This window comes from Macrotis lagotis, chromosome X, assembly GCF_037893015.1.
Source record: "Macrotis lagotis isolate mMagLag1 chromosome X, bilby.v1.9.chrom.fasta, whole genome shotgun sequence".
Classification (NCBI taxonomy): domain Eukaryota; kingdom Metazoa; phylum Chordata; class Mammalia; order Peramelemorphia; family Peramelidae; genus Macrotis; species Macrotis lagotis.
This window is the reverse complement of record NC_133666.1, coordinates 127068068-127094927: the sequence shown is the minus strand read 5'-3', so window position 1 is coordinate 127094927 and position 26860 is coordinate 127068068. Positions and strand designations below refer to the sequence as shown.

Here is a 26860-nt window from a genome sequence, read left to right as displayed (position 1 = left end):
ATCCCTAATAATGTCAGAAAACTTTTAACTTGTAGATAGATAAGACATAGAATTTTAAAGTTAGAATGAACCTTAGAGACCATCTAATTCCACCACTTCAAAAAAATTTTACTAAATCCCCATATAACTTCAGAAAAGGCAACAAGGTAGCAATAGGCAGGGGATAGAGCACCAACCCTGCAGTCAGGAGGAATTCAAATGTGACCTCAGATACTGCTGTTTGACCCTGGGCAAATCACTTTTCCCTGTTTGCTACAGTTTTATTATCTGTAAAATGAGTTAGAAAAATGGCAAACCACTCCAGTATTTTTGCCAAGAAAACTCCAAATGGGGGAGGGAACTGAAATGACTCAACATCAACATAACTTCAGGGGTAAGAGGGGAAAGATGGGAACAAATGAGCTGGAGACATTTATGTCCAAAGGGTTAAGTGTTTTGAGCTCCTGGGGGTCCAATTCTATTACAACAAATTAAAACTAAATTTTATAATGATACTAGTGAACAGGTGAAAAAGTAGACAGCTAAAAGAATATGAATTGCCATTTACCATCCAAACAACAAAATGCTAATGAAGGCAAAGAACAGGACAAAGGCCCTTCATTAAAAGAGACTGAACTTTGAATGCTGCTCTCTCTGGAAAGTTAGAATTTTAAAGCTGGAATAGAACTTGGGAATAATTTAGACTGTCCCCTTCTATTATTGCCAACTTTTAACTATAAACTTTGGGAGTCATAGAGTTCAAAGGTACCAAGACATTAAGAATCCCTTGCCCTGAAGAAGCAACTACTGATCTCCATCTCAACCTGTTCTTACATGCCTTCTTCTTTGTCCCCAACAAATGCAAGGAGACAAAGTCTAAGTCAAGATGAGGCAAGTCCCAGCTATTTATCCCTTGGCTATGAGGATGATCTTAACATGAAGCTCTTCTTTTAAAAGCTTTTTCAAAAATCTGTTTAGCATTTTCCCTCCTTCCTTAAAAATTATTCCCCCCTCCAAGTCAAAAGTGTGTTGAGTGCTTTGGTTTTTGGGGGGGCGAGGGAGAAGGAAGTGAAGATATTAACTAATTTTTGTACACTTCACTCAATTCAGTACTTTTAATAAATAGCAAGCAATTGGTACTTATTAACTAAAAATGTTTAGCAAGCATTTCGCATACTTGATTTAGATATGAGCAAAAGGTGAAGATTCAGAGTAAAAATTACTTTTGAAGGGACAAAATAATTAGGGTGAAATGAAAACAATAGGACATCCAAATGTCACTTCAGTTTCACTGTCTTCCCTACTTCATATTAATGACATGACCAGTAATATACATGCCATATGCATTTGAATGAATGCAGTCAGCCAAAAGAGATGCACGAACAAATCTACCCTGAAACAAATATTAGTTGCTTCACAATTAAAATTTGGTAAAATTATTTCTCTGAACTAAAGACTTATGATTATGACTTGCAAGATTCAGCAGGCTGAGAATACATAATTACGAGGTACTTCCAGTCTTGCAACCGGAACATGCAATTAGAAAGCATTTTCTCAAAGAACTAACCCCTTCTCCACACCCACCAAGATGCTGTCCAAGTATAGTAAAACAATGTTCACCACTCCAATAAGACTGATAGAGTATTAGCATCATCCTCTATTAGACCTTCTTAGACAAAAACATACTAGAAGCCCTTATTGTTAGCTTTAGAGCTCACTTCCAAACTACTTCCCAAAAAAAATTTTTTGCAACAGGAAATCATCTCAATGCCCATACACATCATATCTAGTTTTAAACATTAAAACGTTTTGAATGCTGTCCTATAGCACCATTTTTCCACTTCTTTTTGATATATTAAAATCTCCAAGTCACCTTTTTCATAGTTTTCCCCTACTAATTGTATCCAAAGTCCTCTTTGTTCAATTCACCTAAGATTTGTGACTTTTAGCAAGTCAAAATTTCTCTGTAGCCAAAAGAAGGCTTCATTATACAATAGAACAGATACTCATCTGCAGGGATAAAGGAATTTTTTTTCACGGGAGCTTCTTATAATAATGAAATGAAGGCAAAGTCCAAAAAAAAAAATCAAACAACCAATAAGTCAGTGGTGCAGTCCAAATTTGGTGCAATCCAAAAATCAAAAAACAAAACAAAAAACGTAAACAAAAAACTTTCAAAAGTTTTTTAAAGTTACAAAAGAAACTGAATTGATAGAAGCAGCACTTAAATCTCCTCATTTGTAAAATACAGGGATATTCGACCAACCCTAAAATACTGTGAGTTTATATCAAGGAGACACATATAAATGATAAAATAGACGAATTCAGAGAACCTTAAGAAGATATGAATGAGAGGCGGCTAGGTGGCACAATGGTGAGAGCACCAGCCTTAGAGTCCAGAGTACCTTAATTCAAATCCAGCCTCAGCCACTTAATAATGACCTAGTTGTGTGGCCTTGGGCAAGCCACTTAACCCCATCTGCCTTGCAAAATCCTTAAAATAGAAGAAGAAGAAGAAGAAGAAGAAGAAGAAGAAGAAGAAGAAGAAGAAAGAAGAAGAAAAAGGAGGAGGAGAAATGAATGAACTAATGTAGAGTAAAATGACCAGAAGAACTATTTTTTACAATAACAACAGTATTAAAAAAAAAAAACAACTAATCATAACAACTTTGGAAGACTGATGATAAAACATCTTTCTCACTTCTTGGTCTAGAAGTTATGGGCTATGAGTGCAAGAATAAGTTACATATTTCCTCCAAGAACCCCAATACAAATGTTCTGCTTGACTAAACTTTATTATAGTGGACAGTTTCAGAAAGTCAGGAAGGCAAAAATGAGAAAGTGAGGGGACAATGCAAGAGGAAATGATAATGATGCCAAAAATAAGAGAACAAAAAGTATCAATGAAATATCTTTAAAACACAAAGGAAATTACAATGGGAGACAGAAAGGGGCATGAAGCAAAATGTTATTAGTACTAATCATGTTAAAATTAATTTCTCAAAAAGGGCTATATAAGTGACTCAAAGTTTCAAGATCAATCTCCATTTTGGGGAAGTTTTCTGGAGATAAATTTCTATGTTATGTTAATTCCACATCTGTTGATGATGATCTACTTCTTAATAAAAAAATTTAAGTAGTTATATATACCTAGGTGGAAATCCAAGAACTTGAGGAGAAAAAGAAGATGACATATGGAGACCTTTTGGATGAGATTCCAAGGAGAAAGAAACCAAAACGCATTACAAAGTACCTGCCCCAGTGGAGAAAATAGTTGATAAGTTCTCAGAGATCACAAAACAAGCAAAATATATCAGTGATGAGGAACTTCAATCATGAGATGGTTGCTCCAAGTCTCATTCTGCTACAAGAAGAAAATGTGACAAATTCATTTCTCAAAAAGAAGAGGAAATGATCAAGGGAAGTGTTCCTTTGAATATGATTCCAGGCAATAAGGGAAGAGCTTATTGGTAGAATTTAAGTAACATGAAATCTTAGAAGAAAATGGATATTCACACTAGGGCTTCTGATAACTAAGGAGTACATTGCTGGGCCAATGTCTTGGTCTACCAGAGACTTAAGGAAATTCAAATTTCAAAGAGTTTAGAGAAAAGTTAGGCATAATCACATGGCTTGAGTCTAAATTGTTAATAAGTTACCAAAAATTCACTTGAATTAAATGAGTTCTAATATTAAATTAAAATTCAGATATTAAATGAATTAATTCAGATTATTAAAATAGCACACATAAAGAGACTACAAAGATCTGGCAGCAGCATTGGTGGTGGCTGGAAGTGCAGAGATTATCTGTTTTGGTATCAATGCAGTGCTCAATGAGAAGACCTGATGAAAATGCAGCACTCTAACCTGCTGTGTCTTCCAGAAAACTCTCAGGTGAAACACTATTTCTATTATGGTCTATCATGGCCTCAGCTCTCTTACATTGCTGAAGATGAGAATGGGAAGATCAGGGCTATGTCCTAGCCAAGATGGAGGTAGATCTAGACATACCACATCCCTGGACCTAAAGTGTCCCCATCATCACCTAGGTCTAGCAAGAAGCTCATGAACTAGGCCTTGAGGGCCATCACAGAATACTTCATTACAAACTATGTCTCCTTGTATGTCTGAAAAAGTAACCAGGTAGTTCTGCACTGTATTCCAATACACTTAACTTTCAGATTAGTGAAGTGGAACTAAATACTATGTTGATGAAGAAGATGCCTATGCTAATGAAGCAGGATCTGATGGCAGAAAAGCTGAGGAAGTACCTGAAGATAAAGGAAAAAGACAAACATCTTGTGCTGTCTCCCCAGAGATCAAGATGGGCCTCAAAGCCAACCACGTGGGGGACTGCTGCTTTGAGGAGAAGGGCCTAGGCCCCACAGCCAAGGGTAGCAAGCAGCAGTGACAGCAAAGACCTTAGTGAAGTCAGCAAGACCACAGAGAGCACTGCCTCTTCTCCCCCTCTCCTCCCCTTCTTTCCCTTCATCCTTCCCCCACCCTGGATGTTCATGAGCCAACCCAGTCTTTGTAATTCTCCCCTTGTCCTCTGATCAATTCTTCTAATTAAACCATTTGGGGTGCTGAGAGCTGTGGATTTCTGTAGGGGAAAAAAGAGAATATAGGAAGAGCTTATTGGAAACTTCAAACTAGATCAGAGACAGCTTCATAAAGTTGACATTTGAATTTGGAACTAAAGAAAAGAATTTCAACAGCTAGAAATGAGAAAAGCATTCTTTCCACTATATGGAATTTCCAGAATCTGGGTCTATCCTGTTCTGTCTTACCCAATATTCTGTAAGTATCTTGAGGATAAGGACAATCATTTCTATAACTTTACAGACTTCCCACCAAGTTTATGCTGCTGCTACTATTCCCCAAGAGGAAAACTAAAAATAGGATTCTCCCACACAAAGAACACATCCCTAGCCTACCACTACTTATCCTAAGTCAGAATACAAAAGAAAGAATTCTCACAGTTAACTGTCAACTTTTTTTTGGAGCAAAGGTTCTTAACCTGGAGTCTATGAACTTGGTAATCTACCCTCCCACCCCTCCAATATTTTGAAAACTGAATTTCAATATAATTGGTTTTCCTTTGTAATTTTTTCTTTATTTGAAGTTAGAACATTCTTTTGAGAAAGGATCTATGGACTTCATCAGACTGCCAGAGAAGTTCAAGACAGAAAATAAGTTAAGAGAACCACCTGATTTTAGAGCCTAGAAGCTCATAAGTAAAAACATACTTGGGTCTCTTGCTAAGAGGCCACAGGAGCTTAGGGAAAGGCTCAGGTTCTTTAGATGAGAGGAGTGAAACTACATCAATCCCCCAACATCAGATTAAAATGTATTTGGAGGGGCAGTTAGGTGGCACAGTGGATAGAGCACTGGCACTGGAGTCAGGAGGACCAGAGTTCAAATTCAGATTCAGACACTTAATGATTGCCTAGCTGTGTAACCTTGGGCAAGTCACTTAACCCCACTGCCTTGCAAAGATCAAAAAAAACATGTGGGGAAATGTTTAACAAAGTAAATAAAAATACAATACAATATAATGTTCGTTTGTAGTTTTCTAAGTCAATATTTGACACTAGGAAGCAGTTTCTACTTGAGTTTAGGTTACTCACTCACCCTAAACATCAAATAATCACATCTCTCACTAAAAATAAAAATCCTAGATATCAAAGACTATAATATATAGGCTTTTCTTAATGTTTATGGATCACCAGCCTAAACAAAAGCATGCCATTTTTCCCTTCCCTTCTAAGTATTTTTTGCCTTTTGCACTATTAAATGTTTATTTTCATATATAGGCACAATTAGTGATTCAGTGATTTTTTCCCCCAAAAAATATATAAGTTGCTAACTTCTGAATTTAACCAGTTAATCATGGAATAGCTCTCGCAGAGCTTTAAATGTGATAGGCTTTGTTACTGAGACTTAACAGACTTGGTTCTAACTTCTTCCAAATTTAACTTAAAGGTTCACTGAGAACAAAGATCATTTTTGGAGTTCGTTTCTTCCTAGATCTAGCACGAACACAGAGTATCACATATCAGGATATTTTTATTGTGTTCATCCAACTCACAGAGAGGCAGAAAGGAGCCAAAGGCTACCTCCCTAATCTAGGTTTGCAAATCCGACCAAGTCCCACAATCTAAACTTTAGTAAGAGTCTTGTGGCAACAGCTAAAATAGTGTAAAAATAGTAAGTAGCGATTGGATGAGCAAATAGAAAAAAAAAATCATTTCAATCCCCAGGATTCATTTTGAGAAACAACAGGCAGCTTGAATCTACTCATAAATTTTTATTTTTCTATTGAATTTCTTGCCTGAGCTTCTCTAGAAAGAATACCATGGATAACTTGCATGCTAGAAGGCAGAACATAATAGGATAGTAGGGTTTATGTTCATTCTGAAAAGTAAATGTGGGGGGGTGCAGCTAGGTGGCGCAGTGGACAGAGCACCCGCCCTGGAAGTCAGGAGTACCTGAGTTCAAATTCAGCCTTGGACACTTAATAATTACCTAGCAAGCCACTTAACCCCATTGCCTCGCAAAAACTAAAAGTAAATAGGGAACAGGCTGAGGGGGAATAGATACTTAACAAGGGTGTCAAACTACAAAGGAACTTATACCCCCTTCTCCAGAGATAACATAATGATTGTTCTTAATTAATAAGCATACAGTCTTTATCAGTTTAACATAAATCAATGCTTTCTTTGCTCCAAAACCAAATTTAGAGTAATAGTCTGTAACCCTAAGGCCAAATGAGTCAATCATCCTGGAATACTTTTTTCTTTCGGTCATCCGAATTTTAATACTCCTTTGTATAAATTTTTATAGGCAACTCCCCTTGCCTTGGTAGATGCTCTGATAAGAGAAGAATTTCCCAGGAAATCTAGTCCTCATCCTTAATTTTATAGTAAGTCTTTTTCTGCCTGGAATTAACAGCTAGAGGAGTCAAGGCAACTTTCAAAAGGGTGGCCAAGCAGCCAAATCTAAGAACTACTTACTAATGAAATTCTATCTATGAACATCTGATCTATGATCTCCAAGAAGAAAACCTATCTAGAAGATGGGCTGATCCCTGTGATCTCCACAAAGCACTAATCTTTTGGACCTTTAAAGGGATAAGTTTTTTGAGTATCAGTCTGAGCTGAAGAAAACCACAGGCACTTTTGGCACCCTGCCCCTCATTTTTAAATACAAATGGACAACTGTGTAAGCAATTATCTGGGACAAAATGGCTCCATCCTCCTCCTCCTCTCCTTCAGATCACCCTTTCAAAATGCCCCAGTCTCTGACTGCCTTAAATCCTAGGAGGTAAAGGGTCAAGTTTGTCAGACCAACAGTGAGGGATTCCATTTTTTTGCTCTGGTTTTCAGACTGTGGCCTTGTTAGGAAGGGGAAGTAGTCGAGAGGCCAGCTGATTAGGTAACAGAGCAAGCCTCTCCATCAAACCAAATTCGAAATTAAGACAGTATTTTTTTTTGTCAAGAGGACTGAAAAAAAGGGGAAGCACTGGTGCCTTAAAAGCCTGGGGAAGCTATTATTCACAAACATAGACTCTTTCTGTCTCTTTCCCCCTTATTCAGAAAGAAATACTCAGTGAACAACTGGAACCATTAGCTACCCCATATTTGGAGACCATTATCTTAGTCATATTGGGGGGCATGCCTATTTTGAAATAGTTATGACATACCTGCCAAATGAAAACTGTTCACTATTCTTCCAATCATCAGTTTTATTATGAACATGTTAAAGCAGAGGCTACTTGAAAAAAAAAAAAGGATTACTTTTCAACTTATTAAATTTTGCTATCATGGAATGTGGTATTTGTTACTTTGTTATTTTAAACTAGAGAATCACTAAATAAAAAGGATAATGTAGGAGTGTTGCCTTATTAAATTGATTTTGAAATTTTTTCCCCTTCAGTTAATAGGCTAGATCATTTTTAAAGTAGTCTATAAGATATAAAGGAAGAGTTGTGTTATGACTCAGGACAGCTGCCTACAGTGTTCTGGTGATACTTCTGTTAGGACTAAGTTTTTATGAGTTCAAAGTTTGCTCTCCGAGAAAAAAATCAACCCCCCCCCCCCAATAGCTATAAATCACAGATCACTAAAACTTTAAAACTGGCAAAATGAGAGATCTATTCCACCACCTCCACCACTACCCAAAAAATAGAGAAAAGGCTTGGGGGAGGGGAAAAGGAAGGAAAAGAAAGAAGGAAGGATTTAAGCAACTCTAAATGTCAGATTCCCCAAGTGCATCACAAATACCTCTTCTGAACATCACAACAAGTTTGTTAGACAGATGCTGCTATTATTCCCATTTTACAGACAGGGAAATTGAAGTATCATAGAAGATTCAGAGGAAGAGAAGACAAATCTTCCATGCACATAAAATCTAATTTAAACTTTTATAACCTTGTGAACTAAAACACCCCTAAGAGACTTCAAATATCAAAATCTTATCTTACTAAAAAGTACAAAACTTTTTATCATGGTCTTGAGTTGAAAAAGTCAAAGGGAGACAGCAGCAGTGAGTTTACCTACAGGTAAGTCTGCTCTACCTATCTGCAAAAAATATATATATTCAGATAAGAAATTCTCCCAATTTGGGGCAGAAAAGACTCAGTTATTTGCAAAATAACATTTACAAACAAAGCACTGCAAAGAGAAAGTAATATGAATACACAAAGTTTTCATGAAGTAAGACTGGTTAAAGGAACCAGTGACATTAACATTGTAGCCACAAGAGCTAGTTTCACAAATCCAGCTGCCTAGGTGAGGGCTAATCCTAGTAAAATATCCTCTATCAACCCCAAGGAGATCTGAAGGCTACCAATGTGGGGATACAGGTACACTCTCTAATTATCACAAAGTCAGAAGCATTTGGCTTCTGAAAAAAAGAAAACATCCAATGTTTGCTTGAGGCTTGAAATACTGATCCCAAAGGGGTTGCTCTAAGTAACCCTTTTGAAGATTACATCAAATATCCTCCAACCACAGCTGAAAACCAAGGTGAAAGGGGAGGGAAGGGGGGGGGGAGATATGGAGACGGAAAAGGGAGATGAAAAAGAGAAAGAGTCTCTGAGACTTCTCACCCATTTACCTATTTCCTAGGGATAAGGATTGAGGGCTTATTCTGTTGCTACTCTCTATGAGCTTTGACAGGAACACAAATTTAAATACCAAATATGCACATACATGTACTAAAAAGATACCAATCCTAAGAATTGGACTTATATATTATTTTGGCCATTTAAGTTCATCACTTTGAAAAGACATGAAATAATTAAAGTTAAGTATAACTTCTTCCTTTCTTTTAATAAATGGTCAGCTCTAAATTGGGAAAAATACAGAATATAGTCAACAAAGACTGGCTTAATAGTCATTAAAGATGAGTTGGCATCCACCTTTGGAATTTACTAGTTGATGTGGTATATGTCTATCATGGCACACTATTGTTCTATTAGAAACCAGGAGGGATGGGAATTCAGGGAAGCCTGGAGGGATTTGCATGAACTGATGCTGAATGACATGAGCAGAACCAAAAAAACACTGTATACCCTAACAGCAATATGGGGGTGATGATCAACCTTGATGGACTTGGTCATTCCATCAGTGCAACAACCAGGGACAATTTGGGGCTGTCTACAATGGAGAATATCATCTGGATCCAGAGAAAGAACTATAGAGTTTGAACAAGGACTATTACCTTAAATTTAGAAATAAAAACTGATATCGTATTGTCTGATCTTGCTATCTCTTATACTTTGTTTCTTCCTTAAGGATATGATTTCTCTCTCATCACATTCAATTTGGATCAATGTATACCATAGAAACAATGTAAAAACTGGCAAATTGCCTTCTGTTGGGGGTGGGGGGAGGGAGTAAAATTAGGGGAAAAATTGTAAAACTCAAAATAAAATCTTAAAAAAAAAAAGAAATTTACTAGTTGAGTCAAAAAATAAGCAAATATAACACTCTCTGGATCTTAATTTCCTTAACTGTAAAATGGGGGAGAAAGGAGAGAGAGGTAGACTGACTAGATGGTCTCTTAAGAACCTTCCAGCACTAAAAATCTATTTTCTTATTGTATATTAAATTCTCTACTTAATTTTTTTATTTAACCAATCCACAGAGGGGAAAAAAATCTCTTCTTTATGAAACCAAGCTAAAGATAAAAATATTTGATTTGAAGGAAAAAAAATTAGAAATCTTCCCTGTTTATCTATACCTGACATTATAAAACCCATATTCAATACATCAAGGTTCTTTATTCCTAGCACGCTATCATTCTGTTTTTTGAGAATGCCACAAAAAAACTTAAAACTATGTTACATCAAAAGCAACACTCAAATCTGGAAACAGTAAAAGAAAATAATGTCCAAATTAGTGAAATGTTTTAAATAATTTTTAAAACCTTTGCTTATAAGGCACTTTATAACTTAACACTATTTATAGAGTACAGTTTATAAAGTCTATTATTTATACTACTCTAAAAAATAGTTTAATATTTGTTCATTATATATGTCTATATGATTACACATATTATATATGGGTGTGTGTGTGTAAACACACACATATTCCCAAAGCAAATGAAAAGATGCTATTTATTTCAAAATTTTTACTTAAAAAGCAAAATATAGAGCACTTTATGAATCAATGTAAAAGTCAAATCAAGAAACTGTTTTGAGCATTTTATTACCTGAGTAAAAACAAGATTTAAATGGATACAAATAGGGTCTTACTTAGGATATAACTTATCAAGGGTGTTTGTTCCTATACAGAATACAAGTTTCCCCACAGAACACTAGTAATGAAAGATGTAGGTTAACTGGCTTAAGGATAGTTAAGTATAGATGATGTTCTCAAATCTCAGACATAAATAACTCAGTATTAATCTGTATGTATACTATACCCAATCCATATAGAAGGCCTTTAACCTAGGTTCACACAAATACTAAGCCAAATGACATTTTAAGAGTCAATGATGGGGGGGCGGCTAGGTGGTGTTGGGGGCGGCTATGGTGTAGTGGATAAAGCACCGGCCTTGGAGTCAGGAGTACCTGGGTTCAAATCCGGTCTTAGACACTTAATAATTACCTAGCTGTGTGGTCTTGGACAAGCCACTTAACCCCCATTTACCTTGCAAAAAAAAAAAACCTAAAAAAAAGAGAGTCAATGATGGGGCGGCTAGGTGGCGCAGTGGATAAAGCACTGGCCCTGGAATCAGGAGTACCTGGGTTCAAATCCGGTCTCAGACACTTAATAATTACCTAGCCGTGTGGCCTCGGGCAAGCCACTTAACCCCACTGCCTTGCAAAAACCTAAAAAAAAAAGTCAATGACCTCAAAAAGGATACAATGCGCTGTTCCTAGGCTACAACCTGGAGAGGGAAGAAGCACAGCAGAGAGCAATACTAGATCTAACTTATGAGATTCAACACTGTAGAATGAGCAATTTATCCCTGTATTGACTCTCAACTGAAAAGATTTTCTACTGGTTCTGCTAGTTTCAGAAGTTCACAAAGCAGGATTGGCAATACCCATATATATATATATATATATATATATATATATATATATATATATATATACACACACACACACACACATACATATATATACATATATGTACATATATATACACATACATATATATACATATATGTACATATACATATCCAGAAGAATTCCAAGAAAATTTATGGTCAAGCATAGTTTAATGAATCAAAATTAATACTACTTATTATTAGGTTCCAAGAAAATTCAGCCAATACTGTTCTCAACCTCACACCACCAACCAAACTTTCCAAATGAAGGAAGCAAAGTCCTATATAAAATACTAATACTGCAGCTAGGTGGGTCAGGGATAGACTGCTAGGTCTGGAGTCAGAAAGATTCATTTTCCTGAGTTCAAGTCTGGTCTCTGACATTTATTAGCTGTGTGACCCTGGGCAAGTCACTTAACCCTGGATGCCTCAGTTTTCTCATTTGTAAAATGAGCTGGAGAAGGAAATGGCAACCACTCCAGCATAAGCACCAAAGGGGGGAGGGGCATAACACAAACTAAAACCTTTGAACAAACATACTATTATTCAAACCCATTACTATACTGAGGAATTATACTAGAATAACTTTCAACCTGACAAAGTTGAGCAGAAAAGAATTATTTGCAATCAGGGGAATGACTTCTCTATCAAATGAAACTCATTCCAGGTTTAAAAAAAAAAAGACAATACAGTCTAAGAATTTGGAACATTAGATGTGCTCCACACAACTTTAAGAATAGTCCCTTCAAGGGCAGCTAGATGATACAGTGCACAGAGCACCAGCCCTGGAGAACCTGAGTTCCAATCTGACCTCAGATGCTTAATAACTGCCTAGCCGCATGACTTCGGGCAAGTCACTTAACCCCATTGCCTTAAATAAATAAAATTTAAAAAGAAAAAGGAAGAATAGTCCCTTCAAACCATAAGAAAAGAGATACAATACAATCAAAAACTAGTAATTATTTTCTGCTCACCTGATAGTTTAGATCCTCTACTAGTATACCAATCCTTTTTTTCTATAATGGTCTCCCCCTTCACATACATACTCATATATTTTAATCAAAAGTTAATTGTAACAAAACAACCTGCAAAAATGAACAGAAGCAAGGGAAGGAAAGGGGGGAAAAGAAGGGAATGAGTAACTTTTCCGTTTCCACTGACTAACAAATTGGCCTATGTACCTAAGATAATGATACTGAGCAACTCGGAGTCTGATTAGCACTTATTTTCAATGTCAATATAAAAAGCTCTCTTTATAAGAACCTTTTAATGCAATCTACCTAAAAGAACAATCTATCCTGTATAAGGATTTGAGATGCCTCCCTAGAAGTGCCTGAATGGATTGTGCCTTGTCTCAGAATCTACATAACTACTGACCTTGTGCCCTCATCAAATAAAACTGGATCCTTAATAAACCCTCATTATTCTAATATTACATAATCCATTGCATCTGGAGGAAAAGTACAAGGAGTGCTTTCCATCTCCAACAAATATAGGAGCTAACCAATACAAACCTCCCACCAAAGCTTTCAAAATTCTTTAAGAAGCTATTCAATCTAATACAGTTAAAATTAGAAGGGAAAAACAGGTAACTGGGGTAAAAAAAATTTTGCAACAAGTTTCTTTCATAATAGTCTCATATCCAAGAAATGAACTGAATCAGATTTATAAGAAAATGACTCATTTCTCAAGAAATACATGGGAAAAGGATATGAACAGGCAATTTCAAATCTATGCTATTACCGACCACACAAAAAAGTGCTCCAAATCATTAACAATTAGAGAAATGCAAAATAAAGGAACTGAGATTCTACCTCATACCCATCAGATTGGCAAAGCTGATCCAAAAAAAAAAAAAAAGAAAGAAAATCACAATTGTTAAATAGGTTTTAGGAAAATAGAAACATCAAATCATCACTGTTGAAGCTGTGAAATGCTCCAGTCATTCTAAAAGGGTGGGGGGGCTGCAAGGCATTTTTTTTATTGTAGTAGTTGTAGCTATATTATTATTAATGAAGGAAAGAGAACAGGAGAGCCAAAAACAAAACATAGACAAGAAGGTTTAAAGTTTGAACTTAAGTTATCTTAAACAAGGAAAAGGTCAAAATAGGTTAAAAAACAAAGTTTTACATTCACATTCAACTTTTAATAGACGGGACTCATTAAATCTTGAAAAGCTATTAGAGAGTCCCTTCTCACCAGGAGGGACAGGAATTCAGGGAAGCCTGGAGGGATTTGCATGAACTGATACTGAATGAGATGAGCAGAACCAGAAAAACACTGTACACCCTAACAGCAACATGGGGGGTGATGTTCAACCTTGATGGACTTTCTCATTCTATCAGTGGAACAATCCGGGGACAACTTAAGGCTGTCTGCAATGGAGAATACCACCAGATAAAGACCCGTGGAGTCTGAACAAAGTTCAAGGATTATTCCCTTTAATTTAGAAAAAAAAATAGATTATCTTATTGTCTGATCTTATTAGCTCATACTTTTTGTTTCTTCCTTAAGGATATGATTTCTCTCTCATCACACTCAATTTGGATCAATGTACGCCATGGAAACAATGTAAAGACTGACAAATTTCTTTCTGTAGGGCATGGAGGGAGGGAAGTAAGATTGGGGGAAAATTTATAAAACTCAAAATAAATAAAATCTTTAACAAAAAAAAGTTCCTTCTCAAACCACTCCCAACAAGTTCCTTACTTAAGTCAAAGGAATTTCTCAGTGATCAATACACTAAAATCCCCAAGGAATTCAGGAAAAGGTTCAATTATTCACCATACAACCTTGTGGTGGGTCAAAACTCTCATTCCTTCAGGGTATGGGGAAGGAAATGTCCTTAACTTGTGAGCAACTGGTTACCCAGAAACCTTAGCTTTAGTTCTAGACCTCTGGCCATATTTCTTTCTAAAGGGAAAAATCTGTAAGGACTTTAGGTTAGAGAAATACTATTCATATCATATTCATTTTCTGTTCAAGTAAATAGAAAAGCTATCATTTTAGCTTCTACAAAAGTGACTTGGCCAGAATTACAAAACCAGTAAGTGTCAAAGGTTGAACTTGAACCCAGTTCTTCCTTACAGTTGAGGATAGTACTCTAGCCTCTCTATCAAGCTTCCTCCCTAGTTCTTTTTCTAAAGTGGTCCTACTAATAGCTGTTCCCCTCCCCTCCCCACCCCAGGCTCTGTCCTGGGTCCCCTTCTCTTTTCACTTTATCCTAAGACATTTGATTACCTCATCGGTTCTCATGGGTTCAATTATCATCTCTGTAAATGATTTCCCAGATTTATACACACATGCACATATGTGTGTGTGTATGTGTTTGTGTCCATCCAACTTTAGGCTCTCTCATGAGCTACAGTCTTGTATCACTAAGGGCCTCTAAGATCCCTTGAAATAAATGTACTATAGACATCTCAAATTTGATATATCCAATACCAGCAATCCACTAGACAAGCACTAAACTCAGGCAAGATCTAAATTAAAAATGAGTCTCCATTTCAAAGCCAAACAAGAATTTAATTGGATTATGCAATTTCAAATTAGCCTCACCTCAGACAGCCTCATTATTGTGCAAATGATTTGACTATCATAATATAGCCCATACATACCCATACTGATTGTCTATCCAGTAACTTGATCTTCTTTATATTTGAATGTATTCTCTCTAGGGGAAAAATGTGAGTTCTTTAACTTAAACCCTCAATTCATTCAAGGTTATATGCAGTAAATATTCCCCCAGAAAGTTTTTCAGAACAAGAGATATCAGTTTCCCCAGTACTATCCATTCACCTGAGTAGTTCTCTTCCTGTTAAACTTAATTTCAAACTTTTCTAAAGTCTCAGCATAATAATAGTCAGAATCTCACTTGTAACTAGACAATGCAGAGGTATAGTTCCAATTACACTGGAAATGAAAAAGGAGGCAGCTCAATCTTGTAGTTGGCAATCTATTATGCCAGCCTCCACATATTAAAAGCCCCTAGAGAATCATTTCCAGAGCATTAGGAAGTTCCTCTCTGAAGGACTTAAAAGGGAAAGGGAACAATCATTTATTAAACCCCATACTATGAGCTAAGTACATTACAATTATTATCTCATTTGATCCTCACCACAAGCCTGAGAGTAACTGTCAGTCAATAAACATTTATTAAGGGGCGGCTAGGTGGCACAGCGGATGGAGCACCGGCCCTGGAGTCAGGAGTACCTGAGTTCAAATCCTGCCTCAGACACTTAACAATTACCTAGCTGTGTGGCCTTGGGCAAGCCACTTAACCCCATTGCCTTGCAAAAAAAAAAAAAAATCTAAAAAAAAATAAAATAAAATAAACATTTATTAAATGGCTAATTTTGTGCCAGATATGATGATGATGATAATGAGATAATGATGCCTGTCCCTTAGTTCTCAAAGAAGATCATGACAGCAGGGCCGTGATACCCTGACAAGCACATGAATTAGATTTCAGTGAGGGGATGCTGTGCTAAGTCACCAGTCTCACTTTTTCCTCCAGAGTCATCTGGGTTCAGTGGCCAAATATGAAACAGGATGACTGGAGTTGGCCCTGGATGTGAGGTAATCAGGATTAAGTGACTTGCCCAAAGTCACACAACTAGTAAAATTATACATCTGAGGCTGAATTAGAATTCCTGTCCTTCTGACTGCAAGGTCAGTGCTCTATCCACTGCATCACCTAGCTGCCATGATGTGATGCTAAGTCCTATGAATACAAAAAAAGAGCCAAAAGCCAATCCCTGCCCTTATGGAGCTGATAATCTAATGGAAGAGACAATAGATAAATAATGAATATGCAAATAATTTAAATATAAGAAAAATAGAAAATAACTGAGGGAATGAGCTAGAATTAAAGGGGTTTTTTCCATAGAAAATGTGGTTTTAACTGAGACTCGGGATACCTCGATAAAATAGTGGAAAGAATGCTGGGCCTGAAGCCAGGAAGACTCATTTTCCTGAGTTGAAATCTGGCCTCAAACACTTACTAGCTGTGTGACCCTGGACAAATCACTTCACCAAGTTTACCTCAATTTCATCTGTCAAATGACCTGGAGAAGAAAAGAGCAAGTCATTTCAATATCTTTGCCAAGAAAACCCCAAATGAGAAAAGCAGATACAACTAAAACAACTGAACAATAACAAATAAAGGAAGCTAGTTTGCAGGGATAAGGAAGAACATTTCAGGACATCCAGAGAAAATGCCCAGAGCTAACAGATATAGAGGTCTCATTCTGAAATAGTAAAGAGGTCAATCACTGGTTTGAATAATGGGGATGGGGGGGGCAGGGCTAAAACTAAAAAGGTAAGAAGGGGACTAGGTTATGAAAGAGCTTTAAATGCCACACAGAAGGTTTTGTCTTTGATCCTGGAAGTGAAAGGGAGTCACAGGAGTTTAAGAGAGATGGAGTAGGAGAGATGATGTGGATGGACCTGCATTTTAGAAAAATCACTCTGGTTGTTGAATAAAGAATGGGGCTGGGAATGGGGAAAGACTTGAGGCAGCCCAGTACTGGGACAGTGCAGCTGTGAGGTGATGAGGGTCTGCACCAGAGGAGAGTCAGTGGAGGGGACATAGGAGAGGAAGAAGAATCAGAGATATTGCAAAGGTGAAACAGAGCTTGGCAACAGACTGAATAATGGGGAAAGAAGGAAGAAAGTGAGGAGTTGAGAACAACACATAGGTTGTAAGCCTGAGGAAACTAAACTCAACTCTTCTAGACTCCAGGTCCAGAATGCTACCCAATTGTGTTAACAGCTGCTTCCTAACCCATATAGCTGTGAAAAGATGGAGATTTGCACCAATAGAGTTAATGAGATTCACAGATCTATTAAAATGTAATTGCCACTAGTTCAATGCCTCCTTCTGACTCAAGTATACAGAAAATGCAAAGAATTGAATACCTTATCCCTATCAGAAATCACACTGTTTCATACATTTAACTCATCCCTTAAAACAAAACTCCCGGGTCCACAAAGCCAAGTTCTTAACCCACACAATCACCTTAATCAAAAGCATTGAGCTTAACCAAAGAATAAAAAATAGGAACAATTAAAATATTCTTAAATGGTATTAATAATCTTAAATACATTGAGCAAGCATTTTGCCCTCTATACAAGCTACTCTGTAAGATGCCTTGGCAATCCAAATCTACATGATTCCTGCCTTCAAGAAGGGGAGGGGAAATAAGATACATACACAAATAAATATAAAACAATTTTTAAAAAAAGCAACATATCCATCTAATTGGAAAAATTAACATAAATAAAAAATGATAAAATATTAAGGAAGACGCATAAAAACAGGCAATTAATGCACCATTGGTGGAACTATGGTCCAGTCATTCTGGAAAACAATTTGAAAGTATGCCCCAAAAGTCATTGAATTGTACATTGATGCAGTAGTAACAGAATATACCCCAAAGGAGTTCAAAGAAATAGAACCCACACATATAAAAAAATATTTTTATAGAACTATTTTTTTTTTGTGGAATCAAAGGACTGAAAACTAATGGAGGGGCGGCTAGGTGGCGTAGTGGATAAAGCACCAGCCCTGGAGTCAGGAGTACCTGGGTTCAAATCCGGTCTCAGACACTTAATAATTACCTAGCTGTGTGGCCTTGGGCAAGCCACTTAACCCCATTTGCCTTGCAAAAAAAAAAAAGAAAACTAATGGAGTATTTCTCATTTGAGAAATGGCTGAACAAATTATAATATATGATTATAATATTAAAGCATAAGAAATTATGAGAGTCTTAGAGAAATCTGGGGAAGATCTGTATAAACTGATGCAGAGTAAAGCATGCAAAACAAAATAATTTATATAAAATTTTGAGCAATGCAATAGCCCAATATTGGGCCAGGGGACCAATAATGATACCTTTTTACCATCTACGCAGAAGATAATAAATTCTTAGATATAGAAACGTCTATTTTTGGACGTGGCCAAGGTGAGAATTTGTTTTGCTTAAATATGAATATCTACTATAAGGATTTTGTTTTCATTTTTTTTTTTTCCCTTTATGGTTGGGAAGAAGGAGGGAGCTGGAGAAGATAGTGGAGAAAGTAAATGCTTTCTAAACTGAAAAAAAATTTTAAAAATAGAAAAAAGTGTTGAGAAAAGTCATTGCTTAACCTCTAGCTAGTGCACAAAAGGCACTAAAAGATATAGAAGTAGCACCTGCACTAAGAAGGTAATAGATGGTTGGAACAGCATCAGAATAGAGGGTGAAATACAATCCAGACAGAGAGAAAAAGCACAAATAAATGAGTAAGGCAGAACAATGCAAGCATGGTCAAGATAGAGAATTATTTGGTTAACACACAGGTTATATGTGTTTAAGAGAATAACAGAAAATAAAATTGTCAATGTAAATAAGAAACAGTTAATAGAAAGCCTAAAAATGTAATACAAAAGAGTGTGGACTTGATTTTATAAGAAAGGGAAGCAAACTAATGGTTTTTGATCAAAGGAGTAACATGATCATAATCTTGCTTTTAGAAAGACTGAGAGGCAAGGAAGACCAGATAAGATAATGAAACAACTGGAAAAGATTAGGTACAAAAGAAATAGTACATGATTATCATCATCTATTGTTTAATAAACCCAAAGATTCTAGCTTCTGGGATAAGAATTGACTATTGGACAAAAATTGCTGGGAAATAGTATGGCAGAAACAAGGCAAAGACCAACATTTCATACCCTATACCAAGGTGAGGTCAAAAAGGGTACATGAATTACTATCTAAATTTTAGACATAAAGGGTGATACCAAAAACTAATTAGGAATAGTTTATATGTCAGATCTATGGAGAGGGGAAGAAGTTCTGACAACACAAGACATAAGAGAATATTATAAAATGCAAAATGGATAATTTTGATGACATTAAATTAAAAAGATTTACACAAACAAAACAAAACCAACCACGATTAGAAGGAAAGCAGAAAGCTGGGAAACAATTTTTACAGTCAGTATTTCTGATAAAGGCTTCATTTCTAAAATATATAGAGAACTGAGTCAAATTGATAAGAATACAAGTCATTCCCCTATTGATGAATGGTCAAAGGATATGAATAGTTTTCAGATGAAATTAAAACTATCTATAATCATATAAAAACTGCTCTAGGGGCGGCTAGGTGGCGCAGTGGGTAAAGTACCAGCCCTGGAGTCAGGAATACCTGGGTTCAAATCCGGTCTCAGACACTTAATAATTACCTAGGTGTGCGCCCTTGGGCAAGCCACTTAACCCCATTTGCCTTGCAAAAACCTTAAAAAAAAAAAAAGAAAGAAAAAACTGCTCTAAATCACTACTGATTAGAGAAACGCAAATTAAAATGAAGTACCACCTCACATCTCTCAGATTGGCTAATATGACAGAAGATATAAATGATAAATGTTGGAGGGGATATGAGAAAACTGGGAACACTAATGCATTGTTGATGGAGTTGTGAACTGATCCGACTATTCTGGAGAGCAATTAGGAATTGTCCCAATTGCCCCAAAGGGTAATGAAACTGGGCATACATACCCTTTGATCTATCAATGCCACTAAGTCTGCATCCCAAAGAGATCATTAAAAAAGAGAAAAGAACCCACATGCACAAAAGTATTTTTTAATAACTCTGTGGTGGCAAAGAATTGGAGATTGAAGGGATGCCCATCAATTGGGGAATGGCTGAACAAATTGTTATATATAAATGTGATGGAATACCATTTCTCTCTAAGAAATCATGAGCAGGCAGATTTCAGAAAAACCTAGAAAGTGTTGAGTGAAGTGAGCAGAACCAAGAGAACAATGAACACAATTAACAGTAACAGTATGATGACCTTTATGACAAACTTAGCTCTTCTCAGCTATACAGTGGTCCAAGACAATTCCAAAAGACTTGTGATGGAAAATACTATTCACCTGCAAAGAAAGAATCATGGAATCTGAATGCAGACCAAAGCACACTATTTTCATTTTTAAAATCTTTTTTTCTTTTTTCTTTCTCATGTTTTTTTCTCTTTAATTCTGATTCTTCTCACATAATATGAAATTATGTTAAATATGACACTATATATATTATATATATAATATATATGCTATATTGGATTATTTGCTGTCTTGGGAGGAAGAAAAGGAAGAGGAGGAAGGAAAAAATTTGGGACTCAGAACCATTGATAACATTCTTGTCAATTTAATACATTTGAACATTAAATAGATTAATAAAAAATAAAAAGATGATACAACTCCAGGAAATTGGGATAAAACTCAATTAAGATAACAATGAGAATGGAAAGAAGGGAAAAAAATGTTTCATCTGCAAAAAAAAATGGAAAAGCCAATAACAAATATAGGAATTTACAAAGACAAAGAAAGAGGATAAGCTCCCTTTGAATAATGCTGGCCATTTCTACCTGGTTGCCTTGCTAACCATTAGATTCAAATGTCAATATCAAGATGAAAGTAATATTTAGAGCTAACAATTTAGGAGTCATGTTTATAATCAATAGCTGAGTAGATGAATTTGTTTAAAAGGAAAAATAGATGAAAAGATTAAGGAAAGAATTAGAGGGAGTAAACAAGAAATTACTGAAAAGAGACTAGAATAATAGTCAGAATAGGAAAAAGAGGTATCATGGAAGTCAAGGGATGAAAATTCAAAGAAGGGGTAGTAAGAATCAAATGCTGCAAATTAAAGCTTCTCTGAGGTACCACCTCACACCTCTCAGACGGCCCAATATGACCAGAAAGGATAAGGATCATTGTTGGAAGGGTTGTGGGAAATCTGGGACACTATTACACTGTCGTGGAGCTGTGAACTCATCCAACCCTTCTGGAGAGCTATTTGGAACTATGCCCAAAGGGCAACAAAAATGTGCATACCCTTTGACCCAGCAATACCACTATTGGGTCTATATACCCTGAAGAGATGATGAAAAAGGGTAAAAACATCACTTGTTCAAAAATATTTATAGCAGCCCTGTTTGTGGTGGCAAAGAATTGGAAATCAAGTAAATGTCCTTCAATTGGGGAATGGCTTAGCAAACTGTGCTATATGGATGTCATGGAACACTATTGTTCTATTAGAAAACAGGAGGGACGGGATTTCAGGGAAGCCTGGAGGGATTTGAATGAACTGATACTGAGTGAGATGAGCAGAACCAGAAAAACACTGTACACCCTAACAGTAACATGGAAATGATGTTCAACCTTGATGGACTTGCTCATTCCCTCAGTGCAAAATCAGGGACAATTTTGGGCTGTCTTGCAATGGAGAATACCATCTGTATCCAGAGAAAGAACTGTGGAGTTTGAACAAAGTTCAAGGACTATTCCCTTTAATTTAGGAAAAAACCAGATATCTTATGTCTGATCTTGTTATCTCTTATACTTTTTGTTTCTTCCTTAAGGATATGATTTCTCTCTCATCACACTCAATTTGAAACAATGTAGAACATGGAAACAAAGTAAAGACTGACAAATTGCTTTCTGTGGGGGGGGGGAGTAAGATTGGGGGAAAAATTGTAAAATTCAAATAAAATGGGGGCGGCTAGGTGGTACAGTGGATAGAGTACCCGCCCTGGAGTCAGGAGAATCCGAGTTCAAATTTTACCTCAGACACTTAATAATTACCTAGCCATGTGGCCTTAGGCAAGCCACTTAACCTCACTGCCTTGAAAAATCTAAAAAAATAAAATAAAATAAAATAAAATAAAATCTCTAATTTAAAAAAAAATTTAAAAAAAAAGAATCAAATGCTACAAAGAAATCAAGAAGAACAAAGTTCAAAAAAAGTCCCGTTAGTTTTGGAGATAGCAATGGTTATTTCTGAAAGAACTATTTCAGTAGAATGATGAGGGCAGAACAAAGAAAACAAACAGTGGAAAGAGCAGGAGCTGAGGAAGTAGCAGCAGAAAGAGTATATAAACTAGGCAATAAATGGAAAGAGTCAAGAAATTTGGAGAGGGAGGAAAATAAAGGTCACTTAAACTTATTTTTAGGCAACAGAGTCAGTGGAGGGAGAATCATTTTGCAAGAAAGAGAATGGATAAAGTAATGGATTGAACTTCAATAGGAGAGGAGAAAAGACGGAATTACCACCACATACTCATAAGTAAACTATGGAAAGGAAGAGTAACACAAAGATGAGTGAAGAAAATGTAATGTTCAGATGAAGAGAAAGAAGCTGAAGGAGCTTACTATTAGATGGTCTATATCTTCTCAAAAGAGGAGGCAAGATCATCCATCAACTGAAATTAAGAGAATAGGGCCTGGCATGTTGGAACATAACACTCTCAAATGTTCCTCTTGCTACAAATCATGTACATCAACCTTTCCTACTAATAATTTCCCCCCAAAATTGACATCTATTTGCAGTTATACCTTTGTCTCCTTATGACCAAACAATCTGGTTTGTTAGATTTTGTGTGAATGTATTTAAATTGGTTGAGTCAATCAATAAACATTTATTAAGTGTTAACTAAGTGACAGATTCTATACCAAGCACTGAGAATATAAAAGCAAAATCACAGTCCCTGCCCTCAAGGAGCTCACAGTTGTTGGAGGGGGGAAGACAACACACATACAAAAATGAAGGTATGTAAGGTGTGTGTGTATATGTGTGTGTGTGTGTGTGTGTGTGTGTGTGTGTGTGTGTGTGTATATATATATATATATATATATTAGGTAATCTCAGAAAAAAAGTACAGGGGGGCAGGAATGGGGGAAAAAAGAGGAAAAAAACATACTGAGAAATGACTACTGAAGAAGCATGGAAATTCTGAAATGAGATATGAGTTGAGAAAAAGGTGAAAAGAAGGAAAAGTCTCTCAGGCATGGATAACACCCAGAAGTCTAGAAATGGAGCTCAAACAGGGCAGCCAGTGTTACTGGATCACAGAGTGCAAAGAAGGAAGTAATGTGTAAGAAAACTGGACAGTAGGAAGAAGCCAGACTTAAAACAAGAAGTCACTCTCTTTAAAAAGTAATAATAATTCAATGTAGATAGAGCTACCATACCTGCAGGCTGGACAGCCTCCAACAACTACTATGGTACTGGAAGGCTGGAACACACCTTGTGGTTGAATATTGTAGGATCCAGGTGTATATGCAGGCCGACCTATCAGGAACAATCATCACATCCAAGGAAAGAGAAGAGGAAAGGGGGAAAAAATGAATATTTCATAAAACTCAATCCTAAAGAACCAACAAAACTAAATTTCCTTACTCTTATTTGATGGGGGAAGGGGAGGAGGGAAAGCAAAAATGGCAGTTTCCTAAAGAGAAGATGTCTCACAATATGCATATTGTACAGTTTCTCATTAATAACCAAAAAAATAGGTGAAAATCACCTGGTTTGTAAAATATTCAGCATCAGGTCTAAAAATACCTGAGTTTAAGTCTGTAATAATCAATACTTCATTTCAAGGCAGATTATTTAAAATATGATGGGAATAACATAGATTTGTATCTTGATTTATGATATATGAAGCAGCTTTCTTCACTATTCTGGGTTGAATGATATGAATATTATTACACTAATTGGCACCTATTAGCCAAAAAAAAGCGTCACCTCAGTTTCAGGTGCACTCCAGTACTTGCATTTGAGTCAATAACAGACTTCATTTGAGCTGGCTAAACTCACTTATTAAAAGTGTATTCAGGTTAGTGCAAGCACAATAACTGGCCCCGTAAGAACTACTTATAAAAGATCCTTAATAGCTAGATTCAAAGACCATTTATCACAATTTTAACCAGTAGTCTAATGTTTATCTTACATTTGCATTCAAATGGTGACAGGATGTGTCAGTAGTGCTTACCAGTTCAACTTCAGGTTCACTTTTCAAGTTAAACAGTAACCTGAGTACTAAAAACAAGGTGAAGGAAAAGAAAGACAGCCACCTCAAAAAGAGCACTCTTTCAAGCCATGGACTGAGGCAACACTAATCTTTCACTATTATTTCTCTCAGAGAACTTGAAAGGGAACCATAAATACAAGTAAAATCTCCAGGCAGAGTAAAGGGAAGTGGAAAGTTAAAAAGTCTCATAAAGAGGATATGCTAGAAAAGGACAAGTATTTATTTCCCCATCACCAGAGAGACTGAGCCAAAACATAGAAACTCTGGATTCAGTGATACAACTATGCTGAAATTACAAACCCAAATATTCAAATAAAGTTAGGCATGTTTCCTTTAAAATAGTTACCACATTCAGCAAAGCTTCTACTAATGCCCTACTCTGAGTGTGGCATGGGTAGTGACCTTGGGTTATCTAAGAAGGCTGCCAGGAGAGCACAAGCTCTGTCTGGCAGGTCCTTCCAAGCTGGAAAGGCTGGGATAACAGGCTGTCCTGGAAGGGGCAGTCCGGCTAAGTTTGGAAAGGGCCTGTCACCAGAAGGTTGGCCACCAGGTGTTTTTTTTTCCCCCCAGCCACAGCAACTTATGAAGGCCATCAAATACACGAGGGCATAAAGATGAAATCTGCTATTGGTGAAGCAAGAACCCACACAAAAGATGTTAGGGATCCTTGGACTTGGTGAATGCCACTCTTCACATACAAAGATTAGAAAGAACACAAATATTAACTAAAGTCTCCAGAAGTCGATAAAACTCAACTCCAAACAACTACATACACCTCTCCACCAAAAAGACTTCTAAAGTTGAAGTTAGATGAGTTGCAAAGAATCGATTTGAGCCTGCCACCTTTTCTAAGGAGTGAAGTGGGAGTAAGCTGGTATCAGGGAGAACAAATAACAAGGAAAAGCCACAACCTGTCCCTTAGAGAGTTCACCATGCAGGAGGAGTTCTTTCTTTCCAAGACCTCCAGAGAATACGAGCTCCCAGTCCCAGAGACAAAGAAGGAAGGGAAACAAGGCAAAGGCCAAAGCCACACTAAGGAAATACTAGCTAACTCTAATCTTACTCCAAGTTGTTCAAAAGTGAAACATCTCATCTTAGGCCCAAGTACCCAGACTGTTTTCTCAATATTTTTTTTTCGGACTGTTATGAATAATTCCTTCGCTGGCAACAGAAGCAGCTATTCTACAAGCCAGTGGTGTTATTCACACTTGCTAATAAATAATTTCCACTTGAAACAAGTGACTTCAGCAACCCAGAAATCTTGTTACCAGCCCAGATGAGGTCTGCATTCCTAAACCAACTCCTCTTAATACACAGAGGTAGGCACTCTACAAACTAAAAATAAGCTAAGTCTAGTGAGATGAGAGTGCATTCTAGGCAGTGCTAACTGGGCAGCGGCTAACTACCCAGTAATAAAGGGCATAATCCCAAGGGATGGTTTGTACCATCCCCAAAAGGTTTCCGAGTTTGTTCCCCACGCAGCCCCCCCCCCCCCGGCGGTCTGGGAAGCTTCCAGGCCAGAAGTTGTGGCCTCGGGCATCCGGGCCGCCCGCAGTCCTGGCAGAGAGGCGAGCATGCAGCTCGCGGGCAGAGCGGGCAGAGCGCGCGGGCAGCGCGGGCAGAGCGCGCAGGCCGCCCCATGCATACAAAGAGGAAACTTGAAGGCTGAGAGCGTCTCCGCGGGGAAGAGAGTTTCGAGTGAGCCTGGAAAAGTCTGCCTCTGCCGGGGCTTTGTGCCCCTCGGCAGATGCCCCCCCGCCCCCGGGATCCCCCCACGGCCAGGCGGGGCACGGGCACAGCGGGGCAGGGAGGGGCTCGCGGGTGGCCGACTCCGGCCGGCTGCCCCCAGGGCCGGCGGGGACCCACCTGCAACGCCGTAAGGGTAGGGCGGCGGGGGCTGGAAGCCGGCTTGGAAGCCCGGCTGGAAGCCCGGCTGCAGCCCGGGCTGGGCAGGGGCGCCCGGGATGGCCCCGTAGTCGTGGCGCCCGTAAGCGTAGTCGCCCTGGCCGGCCTCCAGGTTGTAGGCAGGTGGTCGCTCCTGCAGCAGGGGCTTGTTATCCATGGCGGGGCGCGGGGCGCGGGGCGCGGGGCGCGGGGGGCGGCACCCGGAGCGGCGGCGCGGCGTCCTCCTCCTCCTCCTCCGGGCTCGAGCCTCCCCACTCGGCGGCGGCTCTAGGCTGCAGCCCCGGGGAAGCCCGGGCGCCACTGCCCCCGCCCCCTGCGCGCGGCCCCGCGGGGGATTCCCTCCGCCCGCTCCCCGCGGCCCCGCGGCGCGGCTGCAGGCGGAGCGGGGCGGCGGAGCGGGGCGGCGGGGCCGGCGGAGCGGGGCGCGGGGCCGGCGGGGCGCGGGGCCGGCGGGGCGCGGGGCCGGCGGGGCGCGGGGCCGGCGGGGCGCGGGGCCGGCGGGGCGCGGGGCCGGCGGGGCGCGGCCCGGACCCCAGCCCTTCCAACTCCGGA

General features: G+C 38.2%; 1 protein-coding gene and 1 pseudogene across 1 annotated transcript in view; one reads left to right on the top strand and one right to left on the bottom strand.

The window, feature by feature from the left end:
• Positions 1–26657, bottom strand: part of LOC141502398 (membrane protein BRI3-like) — a 40635-nt gene extending 13978 nt beyond the window's left edge. Inside the window, exons 1-2 of the mRNA XM_074207117.1 lie at positions 26270–26657; positions 23565–23664 (exon numbers count right to left, since the gene is read on the bottom strand). Coding sequence (XP_074063218.1) covers positions 23565–23664; positions 26270–26465 — 296 coding nt within the window. The 5' untranslated portion in view covers positions 26466–26657. The remainder of the gene's footprint in view (positions 1–23564; positions 23665–26269) is intronic.
• On the top strand, positions 3814–4535 carry LOC141503285 (N-alpha-acetyltransferase 10-like; annotated as a pseudogene).
• Positions 26658–26860: the final 203 nt, after the last annotated feature.